Consider the following 19,536-nt stretch of genomic DNA (forward strand, 5'->3'; position numbering starts at 1 on the left):
TGTCAGGTCCCCATCAGGCAGACACTGAGTGTTTGCCGAACAGAAAAATAAATGAATGACCAAATGAGTTGGCCTTGATCTCCTTGGTTGGGGGAGGGAGATGGTAAGGGAGACGGTTTGGGGTGGGTATGATGAGCAGTGAGTCCCCCACCTCCAAGGGAAACACCACACTGGACCCATCAGCTGCAAAACCAACTTCTCATCCCCTCTACAAAGTGGGGACCCTAACCTCGAAGACTGAAGTTACCTCTTAAAGATCCCCCCTGTCTCCTCCAAATGGTTTCAAGTCAGAAAGAAACCAAGGAAATGGGCCACTGATGAGGCACTAGGCTCACGGAGGCGGGCTCACTGTGACGACTCCCTGAAGAAGCCAAGGTCTTTCTACTTTCTTCCTCTCTGGCCTCTCTAGGAGCTTAAACCCGCCTGCATCTCTTGGCTAAGCCTCGGGGGGCTGTGCGGGGCCCCAGCCGTAGCCTCAGGACGGGCACACGCACCTGATGTTGCCGTTGTTGGTGGCATAACGCACGTGTCTGCAGATGTGTTCGAACATTTCCTGGGCCGTGGAACAGCTCCGGGCGTCAAAGACCTGCGCACAGCCCACCCAGACCACGCCCGTCAAGGACCAGGAGGACAGAGGCCTCGGCAGGGCTGATCAGAAGCTGAGTGGGGAGGGACTGAAGGAGCGGCCCAAACCCCCTACCACCTGAACATCCTGCAGAGGCATGCACCTGCCTCCCCCCACCCCCACCCCCGCCACCTTCTTCCTTCTTCTGTTTTCCTAGGAGAGCCCAGGCCCCCCTGCCCACTTGGAAGACCCTATCTAAACCTAACCCTCAAGAAAACCGGATTCTCAAGCACCATGATTTCCACAGCCTAGTTGCTTTAAACATTTCACACATGGCCTCCAGCACATTTCTTTACAGCCAGAGCCTGTTCTGTTGGCATTTCTCATCTGTTTTTCTGTCCAAGTATTTTCACTACTGTTGTTGTTGTTTAGTCGCTAAGTTGCATCTGACTCTTTTGTGACCCCATGGATTGTAGCCTGCCGGGATCCTCTGTCCATGGGATTTCCCAGGCAAGAATACTGGAGTGGGTTACCATTTCCTCCTCCAAGGGATCTTCCCTACCCAGGGATCGAACCTGCGTCTCCTGCATTGGCAGGCGGATTCTTTAGCACTGAGCCACCCAGGAAGCCCACAATTACCCAGCAATAAATGTAAAGATGACCTAGGAGGCTAGGATGAAGAAAATGTTTTCTAAAAGACAAGAATTCAATCAAGGTGAAGAACTGGGTCCACAGCAATAACAATAGCAAGGCCATTTGGTTTCATGCTGGCATTTAGTCTCAGATTTAACACAAGGGAGAAAGATGGGCTAGAAATCCTGGTGCAGAGGTTGGAGTCTAGACTCTGGGGGGTTGGGGGGGTGTCTGTGAGCCCCCATCTCAAGTGCAGGGATGGAGAGAGACCCTGCAGCCAGCTCAGGGCCCGCCTGCCCACCCCCCAGCTTCCTCTCCCGTTCCCCCCTCCTCCGTCTAAGGGCATCGACCTGCAGGTTCGACCACTGGATCCTTCCGATGCAGCGGGGGGCGTTGCGCCAGGCCTGCTTGGTGGCGAAGATGAGCTCATCTCCCGTCAGCTGGTAGGTTCCTGTTGTTTCTATCTCCTTTGTTACTGCTTCCACCCTGGCCAGATGTTCCTCTATTTTTGCCCTGCGGGACAGGAAGACATCAGGAAGATCAACAATGAGATGGCTTTAAATGGAGACTGATTCAATCCACAGAAGCAGGAACTGAACGAGGACACCAGGAGGGCAAGATGTCGCTCAGAGAAACCGTCCCCTCCAGGGCAGCTTCATGGGCATGTGTCCAGGGCACCGAGCTCAGCAGGGCCCCGCTGGGCTTAATGCCCTGCTCTGATTGTCTTGAATTCTTAATCATTCATGAACAGGAAGCCACCTTTTTATTTTCACACTGAGTCTTGCAAGTTACATAGCTGGTCCTGATCCCAGGCACCTTTTCTCTAGTCATACTCATCTCAGCAAGGAGTGCAATGCTTTTCAACAGTCTTGCAAGACCCAGACCAGCATCCATCAGGCTGCAGGCACATCCTGCTTCTTGGCCAGGGGAGCACCAATCCACCTTCTCTTGGTTAAGAGATGAGTCAGCTCCTCCCCAGCAGCTCCTCTGCACTGAACAGTCACTAATGAGCCAAGTACTGGGCAACGCCACCCATAGTCAGGGTCCCATTGAGTCTGTGACAGAGGCGTTTTTGTGTCCTTGTTATAGTTGATGTATCTGAAAGGTTAAGTACTGGCCTGGAAACAGAAGTGTGACAAAAAGCAAGCCCAAGATTCAGACTCGGGTTGCCCTGATGCCAAGCCCAGGCTCTTAACCTTCTACCTTCCACCCTAGGGGGTGGATCACAAGCCCAGAGATGTGGAGGGCCTGCCCACATTTTCCTGGTCAGGTCCGGACAGGAATCAGCTCTCAGGACTCAGCCGTCAGGGCCCCAGGGTGGTTCAAGGAGGTGTCCGCCACAGTGTCATCCAGCATCGCAGGGTCCCCACAGCAAGCTTTCTCAAACCCGGTGCCACTTGGCCAGCTCTCCCGTGTGAGATTTCCAAGCTGGCTTCTGCCCTCCCCTCCCAGGCTTGTAAAAACATCCCACAGCCAGGAAGGTTTTGAGTCACATGCACACAGAGCAGCCTTGAGATTTCCAATCAGCATCAAAGACGTCTGAAAGTGCCACAAACAAAACTATTTAAGGAATGAACTCTTGATTAAGGAGAGTGGACAGCTCAGGACAAAATGGCCTTTCAGTGGACGAAGAGTGTCTCGACAACTCTTCCTTGATTAAAGAAGAAAGCTCAAAGACAAAACACTCGGCGCTATTTATCTTCAAGGACACTCCTCGCATAAGGACCTGCTGGGCGAGGTTGAGGCTGCCCCACCAACGGCAGCCCTCCCCCCACAACCTGCAAACAAAGCTTCTAGCAATGTTTTTCATTCTGCATCCAAGCATGAAAACAGCAGCAACTACCAGAACATCGATGCTGCCAACACGCTTGGCAGTGTTAATATGTGACTTTTTAAGAAAAGATTACGTTTTCACTCAATTCCTTTAGAGGTTTACATTATACCTTTGTTTTCAAACAGTCACATTTCTGAGGCACTAAAATGCTATGACACCTATTAGTTCTGAAAAAAAGGGAGTGGCTTTTGGCATCTGTAAACTGGCTTTGGAAAGAACATTCAGAAAGTTATCATTTCTGACTATATAATCCTTCACCTACGAAAGACTGAACTGGCCCAGGTGTGGGAATGGGCTGCCATCTGTCACTCACACCCCCAGGACCTCTTGGGGGAAACCAAGGCACGGACTTGTGACTGTGAAAACTTCTTCCCTCTGTGAAAAGCAAATGGATTTGAATAGCTATCATCAGCAGCCCTGTAGCTTCCCCAGCTAACAACCCCCCAACTGCCTTCCAAACACCAGCAGGAACCCCTTAGGTCCAGCATGAAGTCAGAGCCTTCAAAATCAAAGAGCTGGATGCTAGATCATTGAGTTTTAAAGCAAGGGCTCTGGCTTAAAATGCCTGAGTTCGAATTCCAGCTCTGGGACTTCCGAATGTGTGACTTTGAACAAGTTACTTCTCCATGGGCTCTGGCTTTCTTGCCTGTATAGCAGGTAGGATAATAACAGCACCAGTCCCATAGAGCTGTGGTGAGCCTTACGTACAAGGCAGAGTCCAGAACATACCTAGGACATCAAAACAGTGGCCCAGTGAAGCCCATTGAGAAAATTCCTGGGGGCTTCCCTGGTGGTCTAGTGGTTCAGAATCCACCTGCCAACGTGGGGGACACGGGTTCCCGCCCTGGTCTGGAAAGACCCCACGTGCTGCAGGGCAACTAAGCCCACACACCACAACTGCTGAAGTCTGAGCGCCTAGAGCCTGTGCGCCACGAAAGTGAGAAGCCCATGCACCCCAATGAAGAGTAGCCCCCATTCACCTCAACTAGAAAAAGCCCATGTGCAGCAACAAAGATCCAGCACAGCCAAAAATAAAATAAATAAATCTTAAAAGAAAATTCCTGGACCCTGAAAGTCTTCTTAGTCAACAACCGAGCGGAAAACCTAAGGACCTTGGACCTCCCAGTGACAGAGCCTGTCTGCAGAGGTTCTATTTACACAACACAGGCAGTAGCAAACCCCTGACGGAGTTCTCAGTCTACTTAGAATTGCCTCCGGAGCTTGTAGAGAACAAGGATGTCCGCCCCCTCCCCACTTCCTGAGAAGCTGATGCCCTTGCCCAGGGGACCCTGGCACCAGTATTTTACAAGGTCCTTAACAGCAACTACTGGGCAACCAGGCTGGAGGATCACTGGCCCCAGAAGATAAGGACCTCTTTCATAGACTCAAGGTCCCTTCCAGCTCACACAATGCAGGTCAGAGCCAAGAGGGTGTGGCATCACCAGGAGCCAATCTTTCTGCCACACTGGATCCCAGGGTATTTCTGTGGCTCACTTCCTACAGTAAAGTGCCTTGTGGGGCTGCATCGTAAAAACCACACTCCCGTCCCAGCCCATAAAACAGCAAATTCATTCCCTCGGCCTTTCTAGATATTAATGGACTTAAATTAAGAGCCATATATTTTATGCAACTCAGAGATACAGATCCCCACAGAAAACAGTGCAAAGAGCTCTCTCCAAGTCAAGCAGCCTGAATTTCAGCTGGGACTGAACTCTAGCTGCTACTGGCCTTCCTGGCTCACACCTGGAGGTGGAGGGCTTGGCTCGGTAGTCTCCGAGGTCCCTTCTATCTCAAACATCTCATAATAAAAGGTTTTGCATATCGACTCATTGCTTTGCACCAGGATGCTGTTTCAAACGTATTTAATCCTTGAAACAATCTTAGGAACAGTTTTATCATGACCCTGCTTTGGACTTATGAGGAAGTGGAGATGCAGAGAGGATCTATTTGGGAAATAGATTTCCCAAAAATACAGAACCAGCTACTGGTTGAGCAGAATCCAAACTCAAACGTTTAGACACCCAACCCACATTTTCAACCACTACGGCCATGCTCCTTTCTCTTATGGTTTTGAGAACCTATCCAAGGTCTTTTCCCTGAAAAGCTGTGTCTTAGCCTTGGATTCACTGCAAATCTGGGAAGGAAAGAGGTTTGGGGTCAGAGGGAGATGGCAGGAGACTAGAGAGCTCAGGGGAGGCAGAGGGAGTGATGCTGAAGGAAGCGAGCCTTACTCTTTGAAGGAGCCGTAATACTGGTTGACAAATTCGATAGCTTGAGGTAGAAGCTCGTCTGGGGGGGTTGGCTTGTCCCGGGGTCCTATGGTCAAACTTTTGGGGTTCATGATGGATGCCAGGCAAGACTTGGACTTGCAAGAGAGATCCTGGAAAGAAAGAAGAGGTGGTGAGGCTGATCGCTTGGTTCCTCAGCACAGGCACTGATGGCCATCCTCTTCCAGGGCCAGCTCTCCTGGCCACCTCCTTCCACTCTGACTGTTCCAGCTCCCCACCACCCCTCTCTACCTCTGTGGCACCTTCTCCTTGGGGTCGACCAGGCTTTTCCCCCATCCATATCTCCTCTCCTCTGACTGGCTGAACACCACGGACTGTGGGCTGGGCCGCCCCCCACCCCACCCCCCGCCAGCCCTAGTCGTTGTTCTTTAGTCGCTCAGTTGTGAGTCTTTTGCAGCCCCAAAGACTGGAACCCTCCAGGATCCTCTGTCCATGGGATTTTCCAGGCAAGAATACTGGAGTGGGTTGCCGTCTCCTTCTCCAGGGGGGTCTTCTGAGCCTGGGATCGAACCCGAGGCTCCTGGGTCTCTTGCATTGGCAGGCGGATTCTTTACAACTGAGCCACCAGGGAAGTCCCCAGCCAGCCCCAGACCTAGAGCAAAGTCAACAGTTCGAATGCTGGGAACATCTCGACTATCTTCTCATTTAAAGAAGCTGATACGACTCCTGGGGACAAACTATTGCTATTCAGCCAAAATGAACTGAGAAGGTACAAATCCCGAAGTAGGGAATGGCACAGAAAAAATACTGAAAGAAAGCACACCCATAGGTGAACAGTGGTCATTCCTGGAAGGCGTGGGAAATGATTCTGCTTTCATGGCCTTGAAATTTTCAATCCTTTCCTACTTTACAATCACAGAATGCATATAAACTTAGAATAAGAAACCTAGAAGTTAAGAAGCCTTAAAGGGCACTTAGTCCAACTACTCACTGGATGCTTGGAACCCCTCTCCAATCTCCCTATCCAATAGCACTTGAATCCTTTTCATGACAGGGAGCTCACTACCTTATGATGTCGTTCAGTCCAGCTTTGGGCAATTCTGTTAGAAGATTCTCCCTGATATAATGATGAAATCTGTCTCTCTGAGAAAGAATTCATGTGTTCCTATAATTCTTTATCTCACCTTCTGGATTATCCATCATCCCTGGGGTAGGGGGAGGGACGGTGGGTGGGAGGGTGGTGTGGAACTAACAGAGAGTTAGCATCATATAGTCCTACTGTTTCACGAGAAACAAGAGTCTCTGTTCCCAGTAACCTTTGACCAAGCAGATGGCTGTCTGGTTTGCTGAGGGGGACATCTGTTTGATTCATTAACGGCCTTGATGGCTTTGCCAGTTTGGGACAAAGTGGTTCTCGAGGGACTTCCCTGGTGGTCTAGTGGTTAAGAATCTGCCTTGCAATACAGGGGATGCGGGTTCAATCTCTGTTCAGGGAGCTAAGATCCCACATCACAGGGCAACTAAGCCTGCATGCCACAACTACTGAGCCCACGCTGGAGACTGCATGACATAACAAAGGTCTCACATACCTCAATTAAGACCCAAGGAACCCCCCCCCAAAAAAAAGAAAAGTAGTTCCTCAGACTGCTCACCCCTTTGGCCTTCTGGTGAAGCGTGTCTTGGAAAGTCACTCCGCTGCCCCAGTTTTTGATCCTCACATGCCGTGGACAGGCTGACGGGGGCGCGTCCAGCTTGCTCAGGGATTCTGGAGACGTCTAAGAGGGAGGGAAAAAAATCAGGGGTTTCTAAGTGCCTCCGACCCCAGGACCACAGGGGTCTCTCCCAGCCCTGAGGCCCTGCTTGGGCCTCGGGTGGGCGGGGAGCTGCGGGCGGCACACGGGTCGAGGTGTCAGCCCACGGCCCTCCTCCCTTTCCGGTAGCCAGGCCACCTGGGCCAGAGTCTGCTGGGAGCTCCAGGTGCCTGGGCCATTGGCCAGGCTCCTGTCCTCATCCAAGAGTCTGCCAAATGCTCTCTCAGGGGAATTGCAACAGGAGGGATTAAGGGGTCTACACGGCACAGATTACCATCACAGCCGCTAATCCTAAGAATAGAAACGGGACAAGGAAGAAGGGATCACGGCCTTCCGGGAGGCACTGAAGAATATGCAAACCAGTCCTCTGCCCACCTCTGTGGAACACTAAGGGCCAAACCATGCAGGGAGGACGGAACCGTTGGACCAGAGGCTGGGGCTGGGGCTGGAGGCTCAGCTGCCAAGTCTGGGATCACTTCTGAGGGTCTCACTCTGACTCCACGAGTGGTCTGCTCCCTCCCAGGTCTGCCTGCCCACACAGGCATGTCACCCAGATGCCCACCCCCCTGGTGGGGTCAGGGTCTACCACTCCTGATCACCATGGTTCACCCCCTCTCTCCCAAAGCTCTTCCTCACCCCCACCTGTGTCCCTGGGTCTCTACTCACTGCCCAGACCCCAGCATCCACCAGGCTGCCCACCACATCTGTCTGGGCAAGGGAGGAAGGGGCTTCCCACACCCAAGTGACTCACTGACCTTTACTGTCCCCGTGAGGGGCTGGGGAGACTCATTCCCGTGCTTGCCCGGGCTGTGACGTTTGGGGTCATCCTGTGTCACTGGACTGCAAGAGGAAACAGCTCTCATGAGATGGAGCGTCCGAGGGCAGAGAGGGAACTCAGGGTCGCCTCAGCCAGCCCTCATTTGACGAAGCGGGGAGTGAGGTCTAGAGGGTGAGAGTGGACGTCATGGTTTCCAGCCAACGTGGTGGAGGAGGCAGCCTCTGCACCATCACCACCCTGCTTCCTCTTCTCCCCTCACCTGCCCCCCCAACAAAGCCAAAGAGTCCAGAGGGGAGCTGAGCCAAAGCTAACAGGCCAAAGGGTGACCCACAGAAGCTCTGTGAAGATGACTCCCTCAGAAGGCAGGTACAAACGTGATACAGAGTGGAGCTGGCAGAGGACAGCTCCTTCCACCCTGCCCTCCCGGGTCAGCAGTACTGCCCGCCACCCCACCCACTCCCTCTTTGGGACTTAAGCTTTTTTTCTTTATAGCACTTGGTTCATCCTGGTTTATTTATTCTAAAATTTTATTATGGAACATGTTAAACAGACACAATTAGAGAGAAGAGTGTAATAAACCCCTGTAAGCCTGTCACCCAGATTCAGCCCAATTAAACAATTATCAACCCACTGCCAATTCTGTTTCCACATTACTCTCCCAGCCCTCGCTCTCATTTTAAAGCAAGTCTGAGACATCATGCCATCCGTAAATATCTGAGTATTTCTGGAAGATAAGGATACTTTCAAAATATATTGGTTATATTTGCTTGGAAACAACAGATTTAAAAGAATTTAACTTGGGACTTCCCTGGTGGTCCAGTGGCTGGGACTCTGAGCTTCCAATGCAGGGGCCCTGGGGTTCAATCCCCTGGTCAGGGAACTGGATCCCACATGTCACAACTAAGACCCAGTGAAGCCAAATAAATATGTTTAAAAAGAAGAAGAATTTAGCCTATCGTTTGAAGAAGAAAAAGCCCTAATAGTCTGAAATCACTCAGAAACCATTGGTTCCGGTTTGGGATTTTAGGATTGCTCTCCCTACATATACTACAGAGAACAGACAGTGTGAGCACCCCTCTAATAGTCACACCCCACACATGCCTCCTCCTGGGGCATCTCAGGAAGAAAGCTTATTGTGTCCTGCGTTCTCTACAGTATTTTCTAGGGTGCGCACACATCCCAGGGGAAAGGTGATTAGCGAGGACTACAAAGTTCGCTCATTTCCCACCTTATACACGTTTGTGATGTCGGAAAATGACAAATGAGCGTGTGCTGCTTTGTTATTAGAAAAAGTAATGACCATTTACATCGTGCTGTGCTGTGCTCAGTCACTCAGTTGCGTTGGACTCTTTGCAATCCCATGGACTGTAGCCCTCCAGGCTCCTCTGTCCGTGGGGATTCTCCAGGCAAGAATACTAGAGTGGGCTGCCATGCCCTCCTCCAGGAGATCTTCCTGACCCAGGGATCAAATCCAGGTCTCCCACATTGCAGGCAGATTCTTTACCCTCTGAGCCACCAGGGACAACCGTTTACATTAGCATTATGTAATTAACTACATATATTATATGGTTGCATTGAATGATTTATAACTATAAAGAGACAGTGTCCCTTTAAGAGAAAATGAGTATGTATCAGAAAGCATCTTCATTCTGATTCAAGTGATTCAGTGGGCCTATACCACGCCCTCCCTGTGACTGGCTATCGTCACCCCACTGGTCTGGTCTGGTGTGCCCCACCAGAAAAAAAGCCAATCCAGGGTAATCTGGACACTCAGAACAGGTAAGCCATGACTGAGTTGTCATCATGGGGCTGCTTACACGGGAAGATGTTTTGAGGCTGGGGTCCTCAGGGAGGCAATGCCTTACAGCTCTTCTCAAGCTTTTACCATCACCCCCCACCCCATTCCACCATTTTATTCTTGTTTCCTCTCCTTTACTTCTGCCTGGTTGGATGTCATCACTGACTCAACGAACATGAGTTTGAGCAAGCTCTGGGAGTTGGTGATGGACAGGGAAGTCTGGCGTGCTGCAGTCCATGGGGTGGTGAAGAGTCAGACACAACTGAGTGGCTGAACTGAACTGACAGAACTGGAGAATCTGCAACACTTACTGGTCTATAGTAACTTTTAGATTGAGAAACAATGTCCTTGTTCACTTAGCAAAAGTATTGCCCCCAATTTAAAATGTTGGGATTTCCCTGGTGACTCAGATGGTAAAGAATCCACCAGCAATGCAGGACACCCAGGTTCAATTTCTGGGTTGGGAAGATCCTCTGGAGAAGGGCACAGCTATCCACTCTAGTATTCTTGCCTAGAGAATCCCATGGACAGAGGAGCCTGGCGGGCTACAGTCCGTGGGGTTGCAAAGAGTCGGACATGACTGAGCAACTAACACACACTCACACACACATTAAAAAGTTACCTAAAAATGCTCTCTACCAATGGACTATAGTGAGTCTGACCCCAGCGTCTATGGCTGGATTTTAGGAAGCATCCGATTTCTTCACTATTATATATAATGCCTCAAACACTATATGTGACCTGATGCTGGCTCTGTGTGCGTGTGAGTGTGTATGTATACAAAGGCATAGAAAAACACCTGGGGGTGGTGGGGGAGAATGCTAGTAACAGTGATTAGCACTGATAAGATCACAGATGATTTGAATTTTTCTTTATCCGCGTCTGTTTTTCCAACTTTCTTCAGTGACTCTGAATTCCTTCCGTAATTGGGAAACTTCTTTTTAACCTGAAGCATGAATATACGAAGCTATGCACAGTCTCCTTTCTCCCCTAGTAAGTGGATTTCTTTGGGTTAGTTGCTGGAAGATAAGGGTTCACCCAGAGGGTGAACATATCAAGGTTCTGGAACGCAGGCGTTCTCAGTCGCTAGGCTGTGTCTGACTCTTTGGTTCTGGATACTTATTGCCAAATTATTGCGGTGCCCACCCAGACACTGCAATTTGGCTAAATCCACAGCTGTGCTGGGTCCCGCTTGATCCTTCACGGGAACAGAGGACCCTAAGGATCTGGCATCAAAAGGAAAGCTGAAGTGCAGCTCTTGTTCAGACCCAGCAATGTCCACAGGTGCTCGAGCGACAGGGCGCTGAGGTCAGAGCTGCAGTCGGTGGCTCCTTCCGGAGCTGATTCCCTTGTGGTCCCAACTTCGACACAGGTCCCCTTCTCTATATACGGGCGGTGGGGGGCCAGGAGGGGGGCCAGGAGGCGTTCTGGGAAATGGATCTTACTTGTAAAACAAGAACCTCCTTGCTCTCTAACCCTATCTATCCTAACGGGTGTTGCAGCCCCAGTGTTGAAATCTAGAAAGCTCCCAAGTGCTGAAACACCCACACAGCCTGCAGACACCTCTCAGGTGTGCATGTGGGGTTTCTCTGGGTCTTTGGTGGCTACTGAGTTGCAACCCCGGATGGCATCACTGACTCGATGGACGTGAGTCTCAGTGAACTCCGGGAGTTGGTGATGGACAGGGAGGCCTGGCGTGCTGCGCGATTCATGGGGTCGCAAAGAGTCGGACATGACTGAGCGACTGATCTGATGCGTTCTATACCAGGAAAAATTTTTAAGTAAATCCCCATCAGAATCCTACAGAGCGAATATCCCAACCCTCCTGTTTTCCCCGGAAAGCCGAGGCTCAGAGAGGCTCAGTGCGCACCGGAGTTAGCCTCCCTCCCAGGGTGGACCCGGGCCCGCGCAGTACCTGGCTCGGCGGAGGCGGCAGGCGGGCTGCGGCCGGAGGATCCTGCGGAGGAGCCGGCAGAGCCGGGGCCGGGCGGCCTCGCACGCGGCGCCCAGCCCCTCGCGCATGGCCCGACGGTGGGCGCAGCTCGGAGGGCGCCCCGCGCCCCGCCGCGCTGGCCCCTTTATCGCCGCCGGATCCCGCAGCCCCCGCCCCGGGGCGGAGCGAGAGACTCGGTTTCATCCCGAGCCTGGATCCGGGCCAGAGTGTCCGCTCGGCCGGCGGCTGCCTGGTCCGGGCCGGGCGCCCCTCGCCCTGCGCCTCTGCTCCAGCGGGCGTCAGCGGGAAGGTGTGCCTTACGGATGCCACTGGCCTGTCTCTGGGCTGAGACTCCGGCCTTGGGTTTGTTATTCCCCATGAAGGAACATTAATGACCATAATAATAACTCATTGTACGGTGCGTCATAGTTTACAAAGCAAACTTTCCTGTCCGTTATTTCATCTTCCCCTTACTAACTCCACTCAAGAAGGCAATTCTGTATTGTTATCCTCACTTGATAGGAAGCTCAGGGCCATGAAAAGTGAAGGAGCTTGCCCAAGGCCTCACAGGAGCCCCAGGCCACAGGTGAAGTTCTCCCACCTTCCGGGGCTGGCCCAGGAAGTACTATTTCTTTCCTGCATGTTCATTTCGATTCCAGGAAAGAAGCCTTAAAGAAGTGCAGACCTGGGGGGCGGGGGGGGGGGGGGGGGGGAGCTTTAGTGGGAGTCAGCGTGGCTGGCCAGGGGCTTCCTCAGGTCCCTTTCAAGCTCCTGGTCCTCATTACCTGGAAGGCGCAACGGGGCCACGGACCTTGCTCCCTCTGTGTGTAGCTCCTTATACCGGGAGCCGGATAATTCCTAGGGTCCAGACAGAGGCAGGGCAGCAGCCTCCAACCCCAGAGTATGAGGAGCCTTCCTATGCGTCCTCCAGTGTGTTTAATCCAAAACCCAAATTAACGTGGAAAGAGGATACATATTTATTCTGAGCCTACTGCAACCCACCTTGATTTTGTCCCAGATCCCATTCAACTTCACCTAGATGTTCTCAACATTTGCCTTTGTCTCTAAAACACAGGCCCACGAACGCCCCATGTTCACTTCCTAATCATTTGTTTTCATAAAATATAGAACCATTACTCACATACAAAGTCCTGGGTCTTATTACACCTGAATGGATTTTAAAATTACTTTTCCAAATCAAAACACGTTAATTGGCTCCCACTGCTTTCAGGATAAAATCCCCTTTGTGCTGCAGCTTCCTCTTCCAGTAACATTCTCCCCACCCCCACCCCACCGTTAGGTGAAGTCCAGCTGGGCCTGCCTCCTCTCTAAAGCCCTCTCCCCATTCCCATCCCCTACCCCACCCCCACACACACTCCAGCCAGGCCAGGCCCCCTACGGTATTCCCAGAATGGATCCCAGCATCCCCCAGTTCTCCTGTAACCCCCTGTCTACCTCTCTGTCCACCTCACCCTAATTTATAATGCTCTTTAACGTTCCGGTTTGTGTGTATTCTTCCCCAAACCAGTGAGAAAGACATCCTTTCCCCCACCCTCTCCCCAGCAGTGGGAACTGGGTCTCTTTCCTCTGTGCCTTTCTCAGCCCAGCACCCACCAGGCCATCGGGGAGAGTCCGTATAGTGTCCAAGTTAGGAGTTTAGACTTGGTTCAAACCTCAGCTCTTCCCCTTTCCAGATGTTGTCCAAGGAAGTCACTCAACCTTGTAATATAAGGCTAATAATAACTCCTACCTCATTATTGTCACAGTAATAGTGTTAATCACTCAGTCATGTCCAACTCTTTGTGAGCCCATGGACTGTAGCCCACAAAGTTCCTCTGTCCAACTGTGGGAATCTGTGGGATTCTCCAAGCAAGAATACTGGAGTGGGTTGCCATTCCCTTCTCCAGGGGCTCTTCCTGACCCAGGGATTGAACCCAGCGCTCCCTCATTGTGGGCAGATTATTTACTGTCTGAGCCATCAGAGAAGACAACACAGTAATAAGGACTTTCTAAACAGTATCTGTTCTGTTTAGCTGCTGTGTATGAATGGGCTTCCCAGGTGGCGCTAGTGGTAAAGAATCTGCCTGCCAATGCAGGAGAAGCAACAGATGTGGGCTGGATCCCTGGGTCAGGAAGATCCCCTGGAGAAGAAAATGACAACCCACTCCAGTATTCTTGCCAGGAAAATTCCATGGACAGAGGAATCTGGTGGGCTACAGTCCACAGAGTCACAAAGAGTCGGACACAGACATGCTATGCAATATATTGTTTACTTAATATATATCAATATATTATTTACTTAATTGATGAACAGAAGCTTCACCGACAGCCCTGTGACTCCCCAGCAAGGTGTGAGAGGAGTAGCCCTCAGCAAATTGTCATTAATGGATGGAACATGACCAGAACCCAGAGCAGGGCAGCCAGTGTAGTGGTCATCAGCCAACCTGCCTGGGTTCACATCCTGCCTCTGTCGTTTGCTAATGACAAGTACCTAAAGATCTAGACAAGATCTCAGCAAGTACCTAAACTTTCTAGCCTTCAGTGTCCTCATTGATGCAACGTGAGGACAACAAAAATTCCTTCCTCCTCGATTGTTGGGAGAGTTAAATGAATTAATGTGTGGTGTTTTCTCCCAATCATCTCTAATATCTGATTTGAGTACTTCTTTCCAGCCCAGCCCAGCTTTAAAAGATGTGATAAGTCAGCTGGTTTGCCTCCAGTCAACCTACAGCTCAGGTCTCCTGAATGGTCCCAAAACACAAGTCAATGCTATTAGAGGGTCTGAAATTCAAGGCCACAGCCTATAGGCCACACTGTAAGGATTAGGGGAGGAGGGGTATTCGAGATGATCTCAAAGATTAGGGGATGGATTGGGTCTGCATGGATCAAGGGAGGAATGTGCCATGTACAGGAAAGTGAGGAAGGCCTGGCTGAGCAGGTGGGATGGACCCTTGGTCTGGGATGGTGATCAGCCAGAACCCAGCAGTCAAGCCTCCATGTGGCGACCGGCAATAGGGAGCCACTAAAGACTCTAGAGCCAGAGTGTGGCTTGCTAGAAGGCAAGTTAGAGTGAGAGAGGTCAGAGCCAATGTGGGGGCTGCAGTTAGGGGAGATCAAGAGGCCAGGGCTGCAATCAAGATGTGAAGAAAGGCAGAAATGACCAAGAAGAATCAAGGCAGACCCCTGGGGTTCACAGACCCCAGAAGGAGGATGGAACTGCTCTCAGACTGCAGCATCTGAGTCTGGAGGGCCAGGAAGACATCTAGAGGCAACCCAACCCTGCATTCCCATCCTGGGCCTCCTGGCCACGTTGGCCACCACAGCCCAGACCGCCTGGTCTCTAGCATTCTCTCCTCCAGTTAAACCCACACTCTTTATCTGGACGATCTTGCTCAAGAATCCACAATGGCTCCCGTTTGCAAGCAGAGAAAAATCCAACCCCCCTGCTCTACATTCAAGCTCCCAAGCTCCGGCATGGCCTCTCCTATCCCAGCCCACCCCCACCCCCACCCCGGGCCCCAACACAGTCACGCTGGCTTGTGTCTCGGAGTCTTTGGCCACCCTGCCCCCTTTCTGGAATGTCTTTACTATGTCTCTTCACCTCCTCCCAGTCTATCCACCCTTCCACGTCCACACTGAGCCTCCCACTCCTGTGCAGTGGCTAGAGGGGACTTTGTTTGATGTTGCTCAACTTTGTCCTACTGACTACAGCAATTACAATGCTGTCAGCTGAGAGAGATGCTGTTTATGAAGCACGGACTCTGCCAGGCACGCAGCTCAGTTGTTTACATGTGAAAACTCACGTAACCTCCTACCACAACCCCGGGACACAGGCATTCCTACCCCTTCTTACAGATGAGACAGTTGAGGCTTAAGGCCAGGGGACTTGCCAAAGGCCACAGGCTTAAGGTTGCCACTAAGTAGTAAAGCCACCTGCTTATCTGGAGAAGGAAATGGCAACCAACTCCAGTGTTCTTGCCTGGAGAATTCCATGGCCAGAGGAGCCTGGCAGACTCCAGTCCATGGAGCTGCAAAGAGTCGGACACAACTGAGCAACGAACACACACACCTGCTTATATGCAAGCCCAGGCTCTAACTGGTGCTGCTTTTCTGGGTTGCCCTGCTGCCTGCCTGCAGGGGGCGTCCTGCCCACTGTGATCCAGGGGGAAGGCTCCCCGGGAGCTCTGTGAAGCCTGGGGCTTTGGTTTGACTCGGACTGTGGTGTTATCACAGGTGGACTTGTCTTTCCGAGGGAGTAAGCCTCAACGTGGAGTGCGAGGCCATGAGTTCTCCTAGCTTTGGAAGCCTTTCCACTGATTGGCAGGCTGGCACTCTAATTCTCTCTTGTTCTATCTCTGGCTTGCTTCTTGTACAAGGTGCAAGGGACTTTGAAGGAAGTCACTCCAGGCGTACGGAAAGTTTCTGTTGCCTTAACTGTAAAATGAGACAATACGTTGTACTTCACAGAGCCCTGGAGGACGGCAGTTGAGTGGCAACCCCTGCAATGGGCCCTAGACGGCCCTGGTCCAAAGTGAGTGCTCGGTAAGTTATAATAAACGCTTGCGTTTATTGAGTGCCTGCTCTTTATGGGCACGCTGCTGATAGATCTACATGCCCACTCTCATGGGGCTTCCCTGATGGGCTGTACAGTCCGTGGGGTCGCAAAGAGTCAGACACGACTGAGCGACTTACACTTTCACTTTCCCACTCCCATTTCATCCTCAAAATGCTACAAAATGGGTCGCATTGGTTCCCTGGACCGCAGATGAGAACATCTGAGGCTCAGAGAAGTTCACCTGCCCCAAGTCACCCAGCTGGTGAGAGATATCTCAGAGCCAGTGAATGAGGCCCAGCACAGGGCTTGGATATAGTTTATCTAACATGTCCACGTTCAGCTGTTTGTGACCCCATGGACTGTAACCCGCCAGGCCCCTCTGTCCGTGGGATTCTCCAGCCAAGAATACTAGAGTGGGTTGCCGTGCCCTCCTCCAGGGGATCATCTTGACCCAGGGACCAAACGCGCATCTCTTATGTCTCCAGCATTGGCAGGCTGGTTCTTTACCATGAGAGCCACCTAGGAACATCCTGGTAGCCTTCCCCAGGTTGATAGTCAAGATAGCCGATCACCAGTGAGGCACACGCACTGGCAATTCAGAAGGGGTGTCGGCCACGATGCTGCCTGGTTCTAACCACTGGCCTCTACTGCCCCCGCCCCCATTCTCACGTCAGGTATTGCATATCAGACGCTCCCTCCAGGACCGTGCCATGGCCCTTCCTCCTTCACATAATGTCAGGTGCAACAGTGGCTGCACCAAACCCCGACAGGGACATCAGAGAAGCCTCTGGTGAGAGCAGACCTCCAGTGAGAAGCCAGGAGCAGAGAGAAATTCCGAGATGGAAACCCGGAGGCGCCCAGCAGGAGGCGGCAGGCAGCAGGGGAGAGCCTACCTGGACGGGGGCTGGTAGAATTTTCCCACATTGTTGTTGATGTCCAGTTCCGTAGCCAAGTCCACCTTTTGGGATTTGATTTTGAACAGAAACTGCCAGGGACAGGCCATCTCTGCGGTCTTGCAAAGCACGTCGTTTGCCTGGATTTAAGCTTGGAGGTTCTTCTCGGCAGGCTGAGGAAGGAGAGGGAGAGCGTGACGGGAGGTTGGGGAAGAGGCGACAGGCCTGGGCCTTCTCAGTGTGGTTGGTTTATCACACCGCGGCATCAGTGCAGGGGATAACGCTCGTAAGTCATGAACTGCCACTTCATCGGGGTTTTGCGACCTCTGTTCCTCTTTTGGAGTTGCATGCGGGGATCCTATGGATTTAATTCTACAAAACAACGTAACTGTCTAAAGGAAGAACACATAACTCAATAAGGACAAAGCACAAACCCTGTGAGCCTCTTGAATGGGACCTGGCGAGCTTCACGGTTGACCTGAAGCAAGGTGGCGAGGAACCCGCTGGTCATCGGAATACCATCTGCCTGGCCCTGCAGGCAGAGCACCTATCACTGGGGAAAGCTTTCAAGTCATAGCTGTGCTAACTCTTTTCTGATTTTGCAGTTATTATCAATGCTGCCATCTGCTCCTTTTTTAAATTTTATTTATTTATTTGGCTGCACCGGGTCTTAGTTTTGGAACATGGGATATTTTATTCTGTGGCATGTGAACTCTTGGTTCTGGCATGTGGTATCTAGTTCCCTAACCAGGGATCGAACTTGGATCCCCTGAGTTGGGAGCACAGAGTCCCAGTCACTGGACCGCTAGGGACATCCCTGCTCCTTTGTTATTATGGGGGGGGATAATTATTTGTGGGGGAAAAATGCACTCAATTCTCAACATTTGAGATCATCTTCTTTTAAAAAAGGATCAGAGAAGAAGACCTAAGTGGAGGCCCAGTTCTGGTCTGGGCTTGCCCCACCCCCTACACCTTCCTATCCCCTACACCCACCCCTGCATATCTCCTCCATGGAAAAAGCATTGGGAGCCAGTGTGGTGAGATGTGGCCCATGGGACCTGGGAATTAGAATCGTAGAGCCTGGGACTTATCTGGTGGTCCAGTGGTTAATAATGCACCTTACAATGCTGGGGATGTGGGTTCAATCCCTGGTCAGGGAACTAAGATCCCACATGCCATGGAGCAACTAAGCCCATGTACCACAGCTAGAGAGTCCATAGATCCTGAATCTTGCAACTAAGACCCACTGCAGCCAAATAAATAAGTTAAAAAAAAAAAAAAAAAGACTCTTAGACCTCCCAAATGTGGGTTCAAATCCTAGCCTTACTAGTTATGTGACCTGGCTCAAGTTATTTAAAAGACTCATTTTTTTTCTCCCATAAAATAGGCTTAATAATATTTAGTTTACCTTTCCCCTAAAGCTGCATGTTACAAGGACTGGACAGTATCACCAATGTAAAAAAGAATTCTCAGTAGATTACTCCCCATTCTCCAAATGTTTTCCCTTGAAATGTAGCAACTACAGCAAATTTGGCAGAAAACAAAATATGAACAAGATGCCAAACCTCATGTTGGCATTTCTTAGATTTTTTTTCCCCACCAGTTTATCTCTATAGGCAGAAAAGTCCCACAGTTTTCTGAGCCTTCCCAAAGAGGAAGAAACAGAGTCCTCTCAAAACAGTACCTTCCCCAGAAATGAAGACAACTCACCTTGGGGCCGGCCACACTGCCTATGCAGGGTCTGGACAAGAGAACTCAGGAGATCTTCACGCTGAGAACTTTGGAACCGTCTATAGCTGCCCAATTCCCTCACCAAGGGTGGCTGAGAGGTTTCAGACCAGTGACACTGAGTTCTCTAGGGCTAGAGAGTCTCAGTCTTCAACTCACTGCAAAGTTGTGATTATATCAGCAGCTAAGAGGAATTTATACCCAACCTGTGGCATCCAGGGAGCCGTTTTGCATAAGAGTTTTTTTTCTTTCTTTCCCTAGGGAGTGTTCCTGGCTGGGTATACAGTTAGCTAATTTATGACTCGCCTCTGAGTGACTTGATGTTGCTGTTACATCACTGTGTGTGTGACATCCTCAGTAAACCCAACTCTTCCTGGTCTCAGGTCCAAGGCGGTGGTTCATCAGCAGGGCACTGGGTTCAATAAAGGAGTCATTATGAAGCCAAGTTTTATTTAGCTAAACCATGTTGCCTCACTTTCATACTCTGGGGGATTTTTTTTTTTTTTTTACACCTCAGCAGGGAGCGCTCCAGTTCATTTCTGTCCAGCCTCTTGGTTTTCCAGTTCATGGCAGAAGACCAGGAAGCCAAGGAATATTGACAATATGGAACACACTGGAAAATGCCCAGGTTACAGAAAGCCAGTGATGCTGGGTCCTGCCAGTGTTCCCAACAGATCTCTGAATCATTCAGCTTGAGCTTTCTGGAAGGGAAGGAAAGCCCTTGGCACAGAGAGACCTGTCAGATGCAGGTATTGCTAATGTCTCTCACTTCAGCTCTGA

General features: G+C 51.0%; 1 protein-coding gene across 4 annotated transcripts in view; it reads right to left on the reverse strand.

Moving 5' to 3' along the window:
• Positions 1-18,988, reverse strand: part of NOS2 (nitric oxide synthase 2) — a 42,778-nt gene extending 23,790 nt beyond the window's left edge. The window contains exons 1-7 of one of the 4 annotated variants that reach the window (XM_024979645.2): positions 18,739-18,988; positions 17,029-17,201; positions 7,827-7,911; positions 6,913-7,035; positions 5,264-5,412; positions 1,549-1,711; positions 495-586 (exon numbers count right to left, since the gene is read on the reverse strand). In XM_024979645.2, coding sequence (XP_024835413.1) covers positions 495-586; positions 1,549-1,711; positions 5,264-5,412; positions 6,913-7,035; positions 7,827-7,911; positions 17,029-17,138 — 722 coding nt within the window. In that variant the 5' untranslated portion in view covers positions 17,139-17,201; positions 18,739-18,988. 4 annotated transcript variants of the gene reach the window in all.
• Positions 18,989-19,536: the final 548 nt, after the last annotated feature.

Source organism: Bos taurus, chromosome 19 (assembly GCF_002263795.3).
Source record: "Bos taurus isolate L1 Dominette 01449 registration number 42190680 breed Hereford chromosome 19, ARS-UCD2.0, whole genome shotgun sequence".
NCBI lineage: Eukaryota > Metazoa > Chordata > Mammalia > Artiodactyla > Bovidae > Bos > Bos taurus.